This window comes from Opisthocomus hoazin, chromosome 9, assembly GCF_030867145.1.
Source record: "Opisthocomus hoazin isolate bOpiHoa1 chromosome 9, bOpiHoa1.hap1, whole genome shotgun sequence".
Classification (NCBI taxonomy): Eukaryota; Metazoa; Chordata; class Aves; order Opisthocomiformes; family Opisthocomidae; genus Opisthocomus; species Opisthocomus hoazin.
The window spans coordinates 7,263,872-7,278,066 of NC_134422.1; the positions used below are offsets into that span (position 1 = coordinate 7,263,872).

Here is a 14,195-nt window from a genome sequence, read left to right on the forward strand (position 1 = left end):
CGTTTCTGAGCCTCGCCAAAATGACTGCAGGAATCAATACTTCTTGGTAGTTTGTTTTCTGTGGTGTCTTACTTCAGTTGCTGCTATTTTGTTTTACTGCTTTGTGTTACAGAGTCTTTGAATGGAGGAGAGAAAATGCCACAGAAGAGAGAGCTCAGAAATAAAAAGAAAAAAAAAAAAAAAAAAAAAGAGTTGCACATTTTACAGCTGCAATACCAAAGTATGAAACACCTGGCAGCAGACATTGAAATCAATAGTGTTGAAACAAAAGATGACAAAACGCAGACTCCTTCATTATCTGGTTATTAACTACCACGACAGATTTCAGAGCATTTGGCAAACACTTCACCCGCAGATGCGTTTACTCACAATCACATGCACATCTTCATGGGATGCCCTAGCTGGGGGTGCAGGACTGACCTCCTGAATGGGACTGAGATCTCCCTCCTGTCTTCAGCAGGGGTCAGCACCAGCTACTTCAGCATAAAGTTTAGAAACCCCAAATAGGCAAGAATTTGGAGAAATCCCTCTTCCACGTCATGACTCACTCTGGGCTCTGAAAGGTGGGAACCACAGGAGGCTGGGCATTGCTCCCAGCAGGACACCCAGGGCTCTTACAAACAGCAACCATCTTGGTATCCATCTAAACAACCGATGCCTTATTTTGCATGACGCTGCATTCTCAGCCTCGTGGACGCTGCAGGGCCACCAGCTCCTCGGTTCCATTTCACAGCTTAATTCAGTCTTGAATTATCAAACAGATGTAATTTCATCGTGACGTTTGAATCACCGCGCTGTCCAAGCTGGACGATGAGCGGACACGGGATTCATGTCCACGCCGGCAGACGCAGCCCACGGCCGGCAGTGGCTGTCTCACGACACCCTCGTGAGCTTTCCCCTCTGTTCATTTTATTTTATTTTACAAAGTCAAACAGATGCACTCTCATCTCCTGCATCGGACATCACGGTTTGGACTGTAATTCACCCCGATGTTGAGGGCAATGACCATGTTACAGCTGTCATTTTTTGTTATTCTTACACCAACTTTCCCACTCCAATGCCTTTTGGAACAGCACGCTTAAGTGAGTTTATTTCTTCATTATTCAGAGATAACCATTCTCCTCACATTGTAACCCACAGACAAAATATATTAAGATGCGGCAGTATTCTTCCTAATAGCACTAGATCATTATTCTCCTTGTAGCTTTTATTCTATACATGTTGCTCAAAGGTTCAGGGCAGGGTTAAAAAAATATTTAGGCCCCCAGTGTTACTGGGGAACATCACAGATCCTGCTTTTTGTACCATGAACAGTTACAGCCCTAAGGTAGAAAGCAGGGCCAGCAGACCATCTTCAGGGCCAGAAAGAAGTGAGACAATTTCCCCTCGCAATTCCACCTGCCTTCCTTTTTAATGCCAGGAGAGGAAAGCGCATTCCTGGCCTTGCTTTGGTGACACAACATCATCTCAATCCGACGCTGTGGGAGAAGCGCTGGATGGGTGGGATCCTGCCCTGGGGAGGAAACCTATCTGCAAATCCATCATTTTTCCAATGACACTGCAACATTCAAATCACTTTCCATAGCTGTGAACAGCAACACAACCAGACGAGCGCTGCCTTCTGCCCTAGCTATACCTTTCTCCTGCGATGATCCGCTCTGAAGTAACTGCGGATTGAGAAGGACCGCACAGGTGCGAGGCTGGTAACTATTCTTTTCTTCTCTCCTTTCTAATTATTGGAATAAGCAGCAGCATTGAGCTAAAAATAAGACCAAGCATCCTCCAGATCTGCAATTATTCTCTCAACTTGTACTTGTCTAGAATATCTCTTTCACTAATCACTGCTGCACAAAATATGCCAGAATTGTTTGAAATCCAAGTCCAATCTCAGACACAGTAGAAGACTAATAAGGAATGTTGTTTACACACATTTAATTCAACACACCAGAAGCAATTTTCTCACTCTCTTTAGCATTTTATTTGCTTATAAATACAAGTCAATACCACAAGATGGCACTTTCTTACTTGCGACACACAGTATTATAAACACTAATCCTCTTCAAATGTTCCCAGATGTTTACGACATCTAATTTCTCAGTGGTTTTGAAACATTTAAAAAAGCAAGACCTTCTACAAACTGCATTTGTGTTTGATGTATATTAAATGAGGTCAGGTAATTAAATTCAAAAAAAGAATTTATAAATATTTCAGATAAGAAAATTTAAATACAAAAGCAGAGTTTGTATTAATTAAACTGAATAACGATTTAAACTGGCCATAATGTATCTACATGGTTTAATTTAATTTAAAATACTTTTTAAACAATCAAATCCTCTAGCCATTCATCAAAACACCTATCTACCCAACTCTTTTAAAAATATTCTTAAGTTAAGAAGCCACCTATGCTTTTTCATAACAATCCTTATTCTGTCCTGTAGGTGGAAATAAAGCAAAATCATATCCCAGACTAGAAAACAGGATAAGAAGGAAGAAACTTTAAAAAACCTGATAACTTCAGACACTTCAACTCATTCTTCCTTGCGTTTCTCAAAATACATCATCCGGTTTTAAAGTCTTTGAACGAAATGTAAACACTAGAAAACTCATTGTTGAAATATGTGAAGAATAAAGAACCCTGCACTAATATAGTGCATAATGATGCTGTGTCAAACTTGTCATTTACAGTAAATGTCACATTTTCCTCAGGATTGTCATGCCTTTTTTTTTTTTCTTCACTAATTCCTTTTGATGTCTGTAGATTCTCTCGGGTTTTTGTATTCCCATTGCTGAACAGGAAGAGATGTATTTTCTGGTCTCTTCAGAAAAGTTGCACAAGATCTAAGTCTTTGACTCCATTTTTTTTAATAAAGAGGTGGCAAAAGTTTAAGCTTGCAATACTTCTGTTCTGCCCAGTATATTACACATCAGGAGATTCCTCAAAAAACTGAGAAGTCTGAGAGTCCCAAAAAAGAAAGCAGTTAAGGCAGTCGATGTCTAAATTTGGATTTCTTTTTTATGTTACATATCAATGTCTCCGTCATAGGCTAAGGTTAGAGGCTTCTGCTGTGGAGGAGTGCTTTGATGCTGCTTTGTTTTTTTGCTGCAAGAAAAATATTTCAGGAGGCAAAATTATAAACTGTAATAAGCTCAGAAACATCATCAAAACCCCAACTTCCACAAAAAATCAGCTTCCCACAACGGCTATTTCATTTTGCAACTAGGTGACGCTGCAGTACAGTGACTACTTCCAAGAAGAACCACACGGACCTGCTTGGGTGCCATTCCGTGTGTGGTACAGGGACACAGCCTGCCAACAACGGGCAGCCAACCACGCTCATCGTCCAGAGAGGAAACAGAGCGTACTTGTCTCCCATGTCTTCTCACAGCTGACAAAACAAGGAACACCTCGCAGAAAAATTGAAACCTGAACTGTTTAGGAGTGGGATATTCTCATTTTTTCTTTGGCATGGTATTGAAGCAACAAGAATTACTGTTGAGAAACACACTTCCTCACCAGCCTTCAAGTGATGAAGAACTACATAATGTTATTTAAAAAAATCCACCGTATGCTCCACTGTGAAGCCACAGAGAAACGGTAGCTACATGGCTTGGAAAATAAGGAAGCTGCAACTCCTAACCAGCGTCGAAACGCTGTTATTTAAGCTCCTAATTGAAGAGAAGGACTGAGAGAAAGATTAAAAGAGTGAGAGAGAATAAAGTGATTTTGGATGAAAGAGGGCAATGATGCTGCCAGGCCATGGCTGTGACTCTCTGGTTGCCCGCCCTGATCTGACACGGGTTGGGGCAGCTTGCGCCGTTAAGGTTTGTAAAGCCCAGGCCAGCTCCATGGCCCTCAGGGACAGCTGTGGGCATTGCAGGACACACGGACGCTGGCCACTGCTCCCTTCGTATCCTCCAAGACCCATCAACGGCAGAGCCCTTCCAAACGCTCAAACCAGAGAGTGCAACACCAGCCCTGTCAAGCTCAGCCTACCACCCCTGCCCGGGGCGACTGGGGCGACCATCGCTTTGCAGGAGGGTGGACACGTCTCCCACCAGTAGAGCCCACCACCAGAGATGCACTGGTGTAGACCAGGACACCCAGCACCCTATTTCCAACAGTGGCTGGTAACAGCAGCTCCAGACACATGACATGTTTCCACCTGATGTATTCACTGCAAAAATCTATTTAGGGATTTCCTGAGCTGGAGAGTATATCCAGAAAACCACAATTAACACCAAGAGACCCCGTCTCCCGTGAATGTTATGCCATCTCTGAATCCATTTATCTTCCTGGCATGCACAGTCCCTGGCAGCGGTAAGCTCACAGGGTAATAACACACTGTGTGAAAAATAAAATCTTTTGTTTATTTTAAACGATCATTTCATCAGATGCCTCCTACATCTTATATTGTGGGAAATAAAAATTCCCTAGCGCCCTATTCTACTCCATTCATGATTTCATAGATCTCTATTGTATTCCCACGTCAAACATCATTTTCCAACTGAATGCCCCTATTCTATTTAGTCCTTCCTTGAGCGGAAGCCAGCTCCTCGATCCAATCAGCCTCCTTGCCTTTTTTCAGTTTTACTTTATCTTTTTTTTTTTTTTGAAGGATACAATAAAAAGCCCTCTCTAATGCCACCAGAAGTCTGAATAAATATAAGGGTCTACCGATCACCAAAAATAATTCTTTCCCTGCATGGCTACCACACTCCTTCATGATTACAGCAGATAGAATTTACAATTCGGAGAGTTTTAAATTACTCTGAGGTAGGGGCCAAATGCAGGCAGTTACACAATCCAAGCGCTATCTTTCCTAAAGCCTTGAGGATTAAATCTCTGCAACACAGAGCGTTGTGATATATTTTGGATTATTTAAACAAAAGCAAATTTGCTTTTAGTTAAGGACAAAATACATGCCACACTCACCACATCAGGTAGGATGTAAAAATCAGGAAAACTATGATGAGGAACCCGCCAGCCGATACTCCATATACCCACATCTTCAGTTTCCCATCTGTAGGAAGATGAGGAAAAAGGACAGAGGGAGAAAAGGGGAGAATAAAAAAAAATATTCTGAAATACACAAATTATTAAGAGATTAAGCAAAGAGAAAAGACACAAGCAAACGGGAAACACAGCAACGATTGGCTGGGGATAATCCATAAACCCCACACTTTTGACAGAAAAAGATTCCTGTAAAAATCAATCGGTTTAAAGACAAAATCTTAGCTTTGGTAAGGAGCGTAGGTTTTCCTCAATGAAAACTGAAAATGAACGCTTCGCCTCGGTTTCCCAAAGCAGCATTATTTCCTAACCTCCCCTCTGGCTGAGCTCCTGCAGTTCATTACGGGCAGCCCGGGCACGTGGTGCAGCGCAAGAATTACAACCCAGCCAGGCTCCTGCCCGTGGAAGGGAGCTGGGGCACGAGATAATTGCAGCACATTCACTCAGGAGCCCCAGTGGCCTCTCTGGCAAAGGCAATGTTGAGCTGACCCAGACAGAAACGCAGGTAACGACTGATACGTTTAGCCTCAAGAAAAGAGGGCTGAGAAAGGACAGGATTGTTCTCTGTAAATACTTGGGGGTCAAGTGGGGTAAACACCAGTGAGCATAAGTGAACAAGCTACTTAGAGCTGAAAAATGCTTGGGCAACAACTGGGAATAAATTCGGCTTAGAACAAAAACAAGAATACGCTTTGTAATAGTGAGAGGGATAAAGTTGTCCAAGAGCTTTCCATCTGGGCCACAGGAGCAGGGGCCATAAGTGGCTTTAAGACAAGGAAAGACTCTTGTCAGGGCTGTTCGGGTTGCAATGCCAGGGGACCCACTCTGCGGCCCTTGCAGGAACCCCTCCATGCACATGTGAGCTTCAGTGTGTGGAAATATTTCCCTCTGACAGAAAGTCTCAGGTTCTGGAGTGTCCAGTTCAAGAAAGATGAGGAGCTACCGGAGAGAGTCCAGCAGAGGGCTACGAGGATGATGAGGGGACTGGAACATCTCTCCTATGAGGAAAGGCTGAGGGAGCTCGGCTTGTTTGGCCTGAAGAACAGAAGGCTGAGAAGGGACCTTATCAATGCTTCTAAATATCTGAAGGGTGGGTGTCAGGAGGATGGGGCCAGACTCTTTTCAGTGGTGCCCAGGAACAGGACAAGGGGCAACAGGCACAAAATGAAGCAGAGGAAGTTCCAGTTGAACACAAGGAAGAACTTCTTCCCTCTGAGGGTGATGGAGCACGGGAACAGGCTGCCCACGGAGGTTGTGGAGTCTCCTTCTCTGGAGATATTCAATACCCAGCTGGACAAGGTCCTGTGCAGCCTGCTCTGGGTGACCCTGCTTCATCAGGGAGCTGGACTAGATGACCCACAGAGGTCCCTTCTAACCTCTACCATTCTGTGATTCTGTGATTCTGTCTCAAAACACATTGTTTGGACAGGTCCTTAACTACAAGCTTCGCATTAATAACAATAATAATAATTTTTAAAAGACCAATACTTCTGGTTCTTGTTCCGATCTGGCTGTAGAGCTTTCCTTGTGGGGAACAGTGATGCTATTTTTCCCGCGCAGCAGCAGTCTGAGCTGATTCACCTCACCAGAGCGGTTAATACATACTGGAGGCAGGAATACGGGCCTGCGCCCTGCCCACGGGTTGACAGACACCGTTTCAAACTCAGTCATGCGAGCGGGGAGTTAATTCACAGGACAATCACTGAGCCTGTTTTACATTTTATGTTTGAATGATGAATTCTTTTCCAAAGAGAAACATATTTAATCAGATCCCATTCTTTCTCTGTGTTCTTCCAGGCTTTGTGGAAAGGCTGAGTACCTCTCACAGATTTTCTCTTCTTCTCAAAACACTTGCAGCCTATCTTCCATAAGAGATCTGTTCATCAGGTCTGGGTTGTTGTTTTTTTTTTCACTAAAGCATGGGTATGAAGTTTGTCACCCTCTCAACTGGAGATGGCCAAGAAGCATTCAGCAGTCCTGCAAAGGGACCGTCACAGCAACAAAAAAGCATCCCACCATGTCTGCTGTGAAGGCAGCTAGGCTCTCATCCCCAACATACAGGCATTGGACCATGTCATCCTGCAATTTAAACCATGCTATTTAAACTGCCTCTCAACTTGAAAAAAGTTTCCGTACCTGAACTCTGGCCTCCCAGAGTGTGGTACAGAAAGGAAAAACACAGCCTGATTCAAAATCAGTCCTGTGTGCTCCTGCAGAGCATTTAAAAGAACAAAAAACATCAGCCTCATTAAATCGTAATAGAAGTTGTGTTGCAAACTGTAAACGGGAAGGGAAATCAGATATTAACTGGAGAAAGGGACGTACACTTCTACTGACAGATAGAAGTCCTCAGACGTATGCAGATGTCAAGGACTGTGGTACTGAAGGGTGGTGAATGCCTTCCGGGGGGCATTCACCATAGACCTGCTATCAAGAGCGCAACCGGTAGGTAACAGCAGTTTCCTGGCTCAGCTAGCAGTAATTATTGCAAACCCCAGACTAGTAAGCCTAAGAGCCTGTTTAAGGGCAGCAATTATGTATTTTGTCAAGAAGCCTGACAAAGAGGAGTGATTTGAAGAGGACCAGCCTTGAGCTGGTCTCAAGGGCACACACAGACCGAAGAGTTGCCTGCAGGGTGCCATGGGCTTGGCGATACACTTAGCACACACGGAGCACGTTTGTTCCCTTCCCATATATTTTTTCTGTAACACTTCTGCCCTAAAATTACACAGCACCATGTTCTGTAGAGCTCCTTAGTCCCTATTTCTGTCTTGTAGCCCCCGGGTGAGAACTGGTGCATGTATGCTGCACTGAGGTCAAGCCCACCAGAAGCTTTCAGGGCTGCAGCCTCGAATGTTGATTTAAAAAGAGAGGATTGCAGCATCCACCTACACCTCTCTCCCTTTTTCTAACCCTGTAAACGTACCAGCAGAAGAGATGACACCTAAGTAAGACAGCCTGCAGAGGGCTATGGATGCTGACAAAAAGGCAATTAACCCCAGACCTGTGACTCAAACTGCTGGTGAACTGCGTGAGCTTCTGGATGATGGGCTTGATCAAAAACCAGCCAACTTCAAAAGGCTTTGGACCGAGTTCTATGAGCTCGGAGACTGTAAATGCAAAGGTTAACTACTCTATGCAAATCAAATATGTAAATGTAACATTCAAAGTGTGATCACATATATCAGACAGAATTATGGCTCCCTGAATCCCATAACAGAACCTTTCGTTACATGTTTTCTAAAGTCTTGTGTTCATTACAAAATAATAGGAAACAAATGCAATGTCAGGTAACAGAGGAGGGGGAAGACTGCGCTGCCAGGATTTTGGAATATGGGGAGAACTAACGCATTTCAGTAAAAATCAAGCGCCTGACACCTCTGGCTCCCATTTTAAAGTCCTATTTGCATTTCAGATATTTATTTTGAATGAATCAATCTTGCAAAATAACAGTCAAAATTATAATCAGCTGTTACAGTTACAGTACCAGCCCTGTGGACCAGTCTGGGCACATCCAGCACGCAGTTCCAACTGGGAAGCATTTTTTGGTGTGGGAGTCAAAGATCCACTTCGGATGCACTGCTTGGGCACAGTAGCTTGTCTGCTTTTTGAGTTGTGTTTTTTTTTTAATATCTTAACTTCAGCTCTTAAAACTCTAAACTCCACACTTTCCACGCTGTTTTTCTCATATACTTTCGAAATATGGCAAGTAACAATGTTTTCTATAATGAAATCTTAAGTACTTTGTGCTCGGAATCTTCTGAAGCGCTAGTGATCAATATCTTTCTTTGTCCAAACATATTACTTCTAGAAACATCATCAGATAACAGTTCCAAGCATCCCCCCCCAGTCACATATGAGTATATTTTTGCAAAATATTATTGCTTCATTCTGTCTTTGCTATCTCTCAGCGTCAGAGATTGTGATTACCCTGTACAGGCACAAAGGAATGAAAGATGGCATGCGAGTTAGAAACTGGGAGGCTGCTCTGCAGCTCCCAGACACAATCTCTGATGTTATGATCTACAAAGCTTGTACCTTTCTTCTACAGAAGCATTGTAAAGACAATTTATTCCATTCATATTTAAGTTTTTCACCTGGATTAAAAGGTTGAATAGACCATCCTTTGAAAATGTCATGCATTTTTGAGTTGACAGGTTTATTTTTTCCTGCAATGGTCTTAACATCAGCTTTCTTATCTTCTAAACCTGGTACCTTCATGCAGTAATCCAGGGAACCATTTGATCTCATTATTTCTGTATATCCTCGCTCACAACCGCAGACTCCTCTCTAGGTGATAAAAGAGAATTCAATATTAAACCAAATAGTATCCTCCCACAGAACAGCGCAAATTGTAGGCCAGCTATGAAGAAACTGCAAGGTATTATCCTGCACACACAACCTCACCACCATCAAACCAAACCAGTCAGAAACCGGTGCCTGCAAACCCCTTTCAGTTCAAAAAGCCAACATATATTTGGGGAATTGGTTGAAAAAGAGTCAACAATTACACAGAAGCCCAACAGACAAATATTTTCATCCTAACAGGCTTAATAACAGGCATCTGTGGCTTGATCCAAACTCTTCTCATCAACAATTTTCCGACTGAAGAGATGCACAAGGAACACTCACACCTCAGACCCAAGCCCTCCCCGTGTATTCCCACCCCAGTACTTCACAGGGCTCTCTGAAATGAAGCTTGCTTTCTTACAGCCAAATATCCACTGCCCTGAATCAGTCTAACAGTTTTGTCAAGAGGTTTCTTAGAAGTCTGTGGTTTGCTAAATAGATACTCCATTTTTTAAAATTTCTACTTTAAAACAGCTTTTTTAGATTGTTTTTCTTCACTAACTATCTTATAATTGCAATACCTGTTCGAGGGTCTGGTACCCTCGGTTACAATCCAAACAGGCAGTTGATTTACAATATCTCAGTGATAAGAATTTAGCTCTTGACATCAATTTTGTTGTCACAACATCCCCCACTTGTTGACAGACATGATCCAGAGCTTTTTTTGACAAAAGATGCAGTCTCAAGAGTTTTTTTAGCTCACAACTTCATGCTTACCCATCACTTATGTTCCCGTAGGCTCTGAGCACTCTAACGAACATCCTCTCAGCCACATTTGATGGCCCATGAGCTAGTTTCCAATGGCAATTCCTCAGCTGAAGCTGAGAGCTGCGGAGGCTATTTTCAAAATATAAATACCTAAATCCAAACTGCCTCTGACTACTTTAAGGGTTCTGGGTTTTACACTCCATCACAGTACTGACAGGGATAAGACATTTTGGGAAGCCCTTACTCTGGAGTTTGGTACTGCAGGAAGGGCCATGCATAAGCTCTGGGCTCGTCTTTGCTCGGAGGCGAAGAAGGGGCAGTGCTTCCGTGACTCAGCAAGTGTTGCAGGTGCTCAACTTTTCAGCAAAAAAGGCCACTTCCAGGTTTTGCTTTAGAAGGCCGTGTGGGGATGGTGGGATCACGCTGCTACAGCTTCCCCACACTCACGGGGGCCTTCTGTGTCCATGGAGTGGACATGCTCTTTTTATCTGCTCTTTTACAGAAGTTCTAAACAGTCCACTTTCTTCAGGACAGTACAATAGCATTCAATGAAAATTAAATCCAGATGATCCAAAAGCCCTCCACGGAACAAAACCAAACTTGTAACACCACATAAATACTCCATCACTTGTTTGTGCAGGTTTGTTTTTCTTTCAGACTGAAATTCCAACTACTTCCTCGAGGTGGTACCATGGACACACTAAACTATTTTCTAGATTCTGGAATGCATTTAAGATACAGAAGCTAATTGAACAGATTTTGAGGTGTTAATTTCTCCACTGTATTCTGCAGCGAGCAATTACCTGTGTGCAGTAGGAGAACGGCTTTCTGCACGCCGGGCTGCAGTGCCAAACTTCAGCGGGTTTCATCCGAAGAGCACACCCTCCTGAAAAAGAAACTCCTGAGTGCCTTCAAGGGTATGTTTTTAAATGTTTTTGGCGTGGATCACCACAGCGTAAGAACTGTTTGCTTGCTTATTTCATATAGTTAAATACTAGTCTATATTGAGCACATTAGCATAGTATCTGTAGGCATCGCATTAATTAATTTGCCTTAACAAGGCAGGGAATTATTATCATACCCATCTTGTTAATGGAGAACAGAGATATACAGATATAAGCAATTTGCCACAGGCCACATAGGAAGTTGGGGACAGAATCGGGAATTAGATGCAGATCTTCTATGTCCTCATTAATGTCTTATCTACATAAGAAGACATAATCCACATAGCGCCTTGCCCATCCTCACTTGGGGAAGTCTGTGCTTCTACAGAAATAAAAACATGTTAATGAGTTCTTAACTACTCGGCAGCCTTTGCACATAAAACTTCTGTTATTATCTTAACTAGTCATCATAAATAGAACGAGATGAGAACACCTGCATTTTGATTTCTACTCTCTCCTCGTTTGCCCCTGGCATATTGAGAGAGATCCTGGGGATGTGCGAGCCCTACTGCCTCTGCCAATCTCTTATGGAGTTTCAAAGTGCTGACCACGAATTTCCCTTTTTCATCCTGCACAAGCAGAATTTGTAGGTCACAGCAACAGCAGGAATCTCACAGTTTGAGCGATTTGAGCCTCCTGTGTGTCGAACAGAAGCAGAGGTACAGAAGCTGGGCTCTCTACCACACGTGTGATGTGCTCTTCTGTTCTCCACAGTTACAGGAAAACTGCACTAACGGCTGTGCAAGCCAGCCCAGGCAGCCCTTTTAGTACACGTACACTCATTTCTTCCCATGACCAATACCACAGTAGGGATAACTCGCCCAAATACTCTCATGTAATAACACGTGTGATGTTGACCTGACAGCAAGGCTGGCGAGCTCCCATCTGTCTTTCCTACACACAAATCTGAACTGAAATTCTGGAGGAGTTGGGAAGGATGTCCAGCTTCCCTCTGCGCAACTGATGCAGAAGAAGAAAAACCTGAATGGAGACTTTTCACTCATACCTTTGCATGGCAATTTGTGGGTATACCTGTGACATTTATTCCATCTGAGCGCTGACACCACACCGTGCGTACGTTGTCTCGCCAAAGGCTGGTTTTCCACAGGTAGTCATAACACGTCCCTCCTGCAATATCAACACCAGTTAGTCTTCACCTTGCCACAAAACCAGAACAGTCTCTTGAACTGGAGGCAGCAGTGCTGTGGCCACACTACCTGAGCAAGGCCGCGTTTCCATCGCTTGTCCGGAGCAGCTCTCCTGGTTCTCAGGAGACTGAACGACGAATGTCCTGGATCGAGACTGGCGCCCTGTTGTCTCGAAGCTCCTGCCGTTGATGCAGGTGAGCTCGCAGGAGCTCCACTCTGACCACTCTGTCAGGTGGCAGTCGCCTGCATGTTGACAGAATAAATCACAGGTTGTCAAAAGGAATCAGCCTTAAAGGATAAGGACAACCTAAGCATACAACAGCTCTCATAGTGAAATACCCCCAGTTTATCACTCAGTGGTATGCAATATTCAGATTTTCTGCTTCCTGGTGCATCTCATTTTCTCGAAAAAGAGTAGAAGTCTTTTTCAGATGATCTAGAAACAGCAGAGCATGAACCTGATCTGCTGAAGTACAAATTCTTACTACAGCAACTAACAGTACTCAGAGCTATGGAAGCATCTCCATCTCCAACAGCTATCACAGGCAGAAACGCACTGTGAGTTTCCAAAGGCCTTACCTGGGCAAGGCACAGAGCACGGTAACTGCAGCACGCTCTCTTTTGATGGCAGCTCACCACATAATGCATTTTCTACTGGTTTGGATGTAGCAGAAACGGATGCATCATGCACTACACACGTGAGGCTGCGGACTTGCAGTCCATCTCCACACTGTCCACCCTATGAAACGATAGAAGGGAACAGAGACACACGTCGCCGATGTTAGCAGATGACATAAGAAACACAGTTGATTCTGCCCAAAAAGACTTCAGAGACACAAATTTGGTCTTTGGACTGCAACAGTGTCGCCAGCTATGGGAAGACAGATGGAGATCTCCTGTGTACAGGTCTCTACAGAAGCTCAGAGGCAGGGGCAGAGCCACACAGAAAAGTGTGTCGTAACCAGAGCTGGAGAAGAGGTGTGTACCATAAAAGATGAATGCTGTCTTTGGGGTCGGCCCTTCATGCCTTTTACTAGAACTAGTGAATTTACTGATTCTTAATTAGTGCCCAGCTACACGAATACAGAAATTTTTGGCTTCTCTAAAGAGGCCAAGAGCAGAGCCTGCCCGTAAGGAACGGACATTTCCACTCACATCCCGTGACGACAGGGCTCAACAGGAGCACTCACACGGCTTAAACCCTGCAACAGCAACAATCCTCCAGCACATTCAACTGGACTGCAAGGGTCACGGCACCCTAGGCTGCCTGGGCACTGGGTCCGTGAGCAGGAACGGCTCTCCTGCACACGCCTGGTGGCTTTCTCATCCCTCCATCCCTTCTGTTGCAGACCCCCAAAGAAACAGAAGTACGAGCATAACTATCTGGATTTAGAGCAGTTCCTAATCAAAAGCATCTTAGAGAAGTATTAGTGTAGATTTACTATATGCTGCCAGATTTCAAGTTTTTCACACCGTGTTTCACTTTCGTCAGTATGTAACTTACTGTTCTAAATTACTGTTTCACCACCAAAACCTCTATTGCGGTCTGAGATTAATGGTGTGTGAATAACTCACGCAGCTGTCAATTGGGTTAGAGCTCTTAGAAATGGCTGGTGGAAACAGAAGATGATGTGGAGAAAATTCTCAGGGGAAATGGACACTAATCAATCTGCAGTGTATTTCCAGCTCAAAGGGGCTCAAGGAATGACTAAAGATTACTGGAAAGGATGAAAAAAGTTTTTAAAAAGATACTTATTCTTGTGTAAACAATATATAGAAGTTTATATACATATCAATATACAAAAAGTTATATGAATATTGAGAAATAAATATAAATAATAGGGAAAACAATACATTTTTTTGGTGCAGCAGTCTCCACTATAAAAGTCCACATGCTTCAAAGCAGCATGCTTCATTCTTCTATCATGCAATATTGGGAACACATTCATATTTTCCAAAGTTTAGCATGAAAAATAAATAGAAGCCACGGACTCTCAAACAACTCCAAAGATAAAAGTGCTCTTTTTAACAGTG

The 14,195-nt window shown here is 43.5% G+C and overlaps 1 protein-coding gene across 1 annotated transcript in view; it reads right to left on the minus strand.

Annotated features, from left to right (window-relative positions):
* Positions 1-1,976: 1,976 nt before the first annotated feature.
* Positions 1,977-14,195, minus strand: part of THSD7B (thrombospondin type 1 domain containing 7B) — a 349,180-nt gene continuing 336,961 nt past the window's right edge. The window contains exons 23-29 of the mRNA XM_075430128.1: positions 12,741-12,900; positions 12,231-12,404; positions 12,046-12,141; positions 10,873-10,955; positions 9,109-9,301; positions 4,934-5,021; positions 1,977-3,100 (exon numbers count right to left, since the gene is read on the minus strand). Of these exons, the coding sequence (XP_075286243.1) occupies positions 3,019-3,100; positions 4,934-5,021; positions 9,109-9,301; positions 10,873-10,955; positions 12,046-12,141; positions 12,231-12,404; positions 12,741-12,900 (876 nt within the window). The 3' untranslated portion in view covers positions 1,977-3,018. The remainder of the gene's footprint in view (positions 3,101-4,933; positions 5,022-9,108; positions 9,302-10,872; positions 10,956-12,045; positions 12,142-12,230; positions 12,405-12,740; positions 12,901-14,195) is intronic.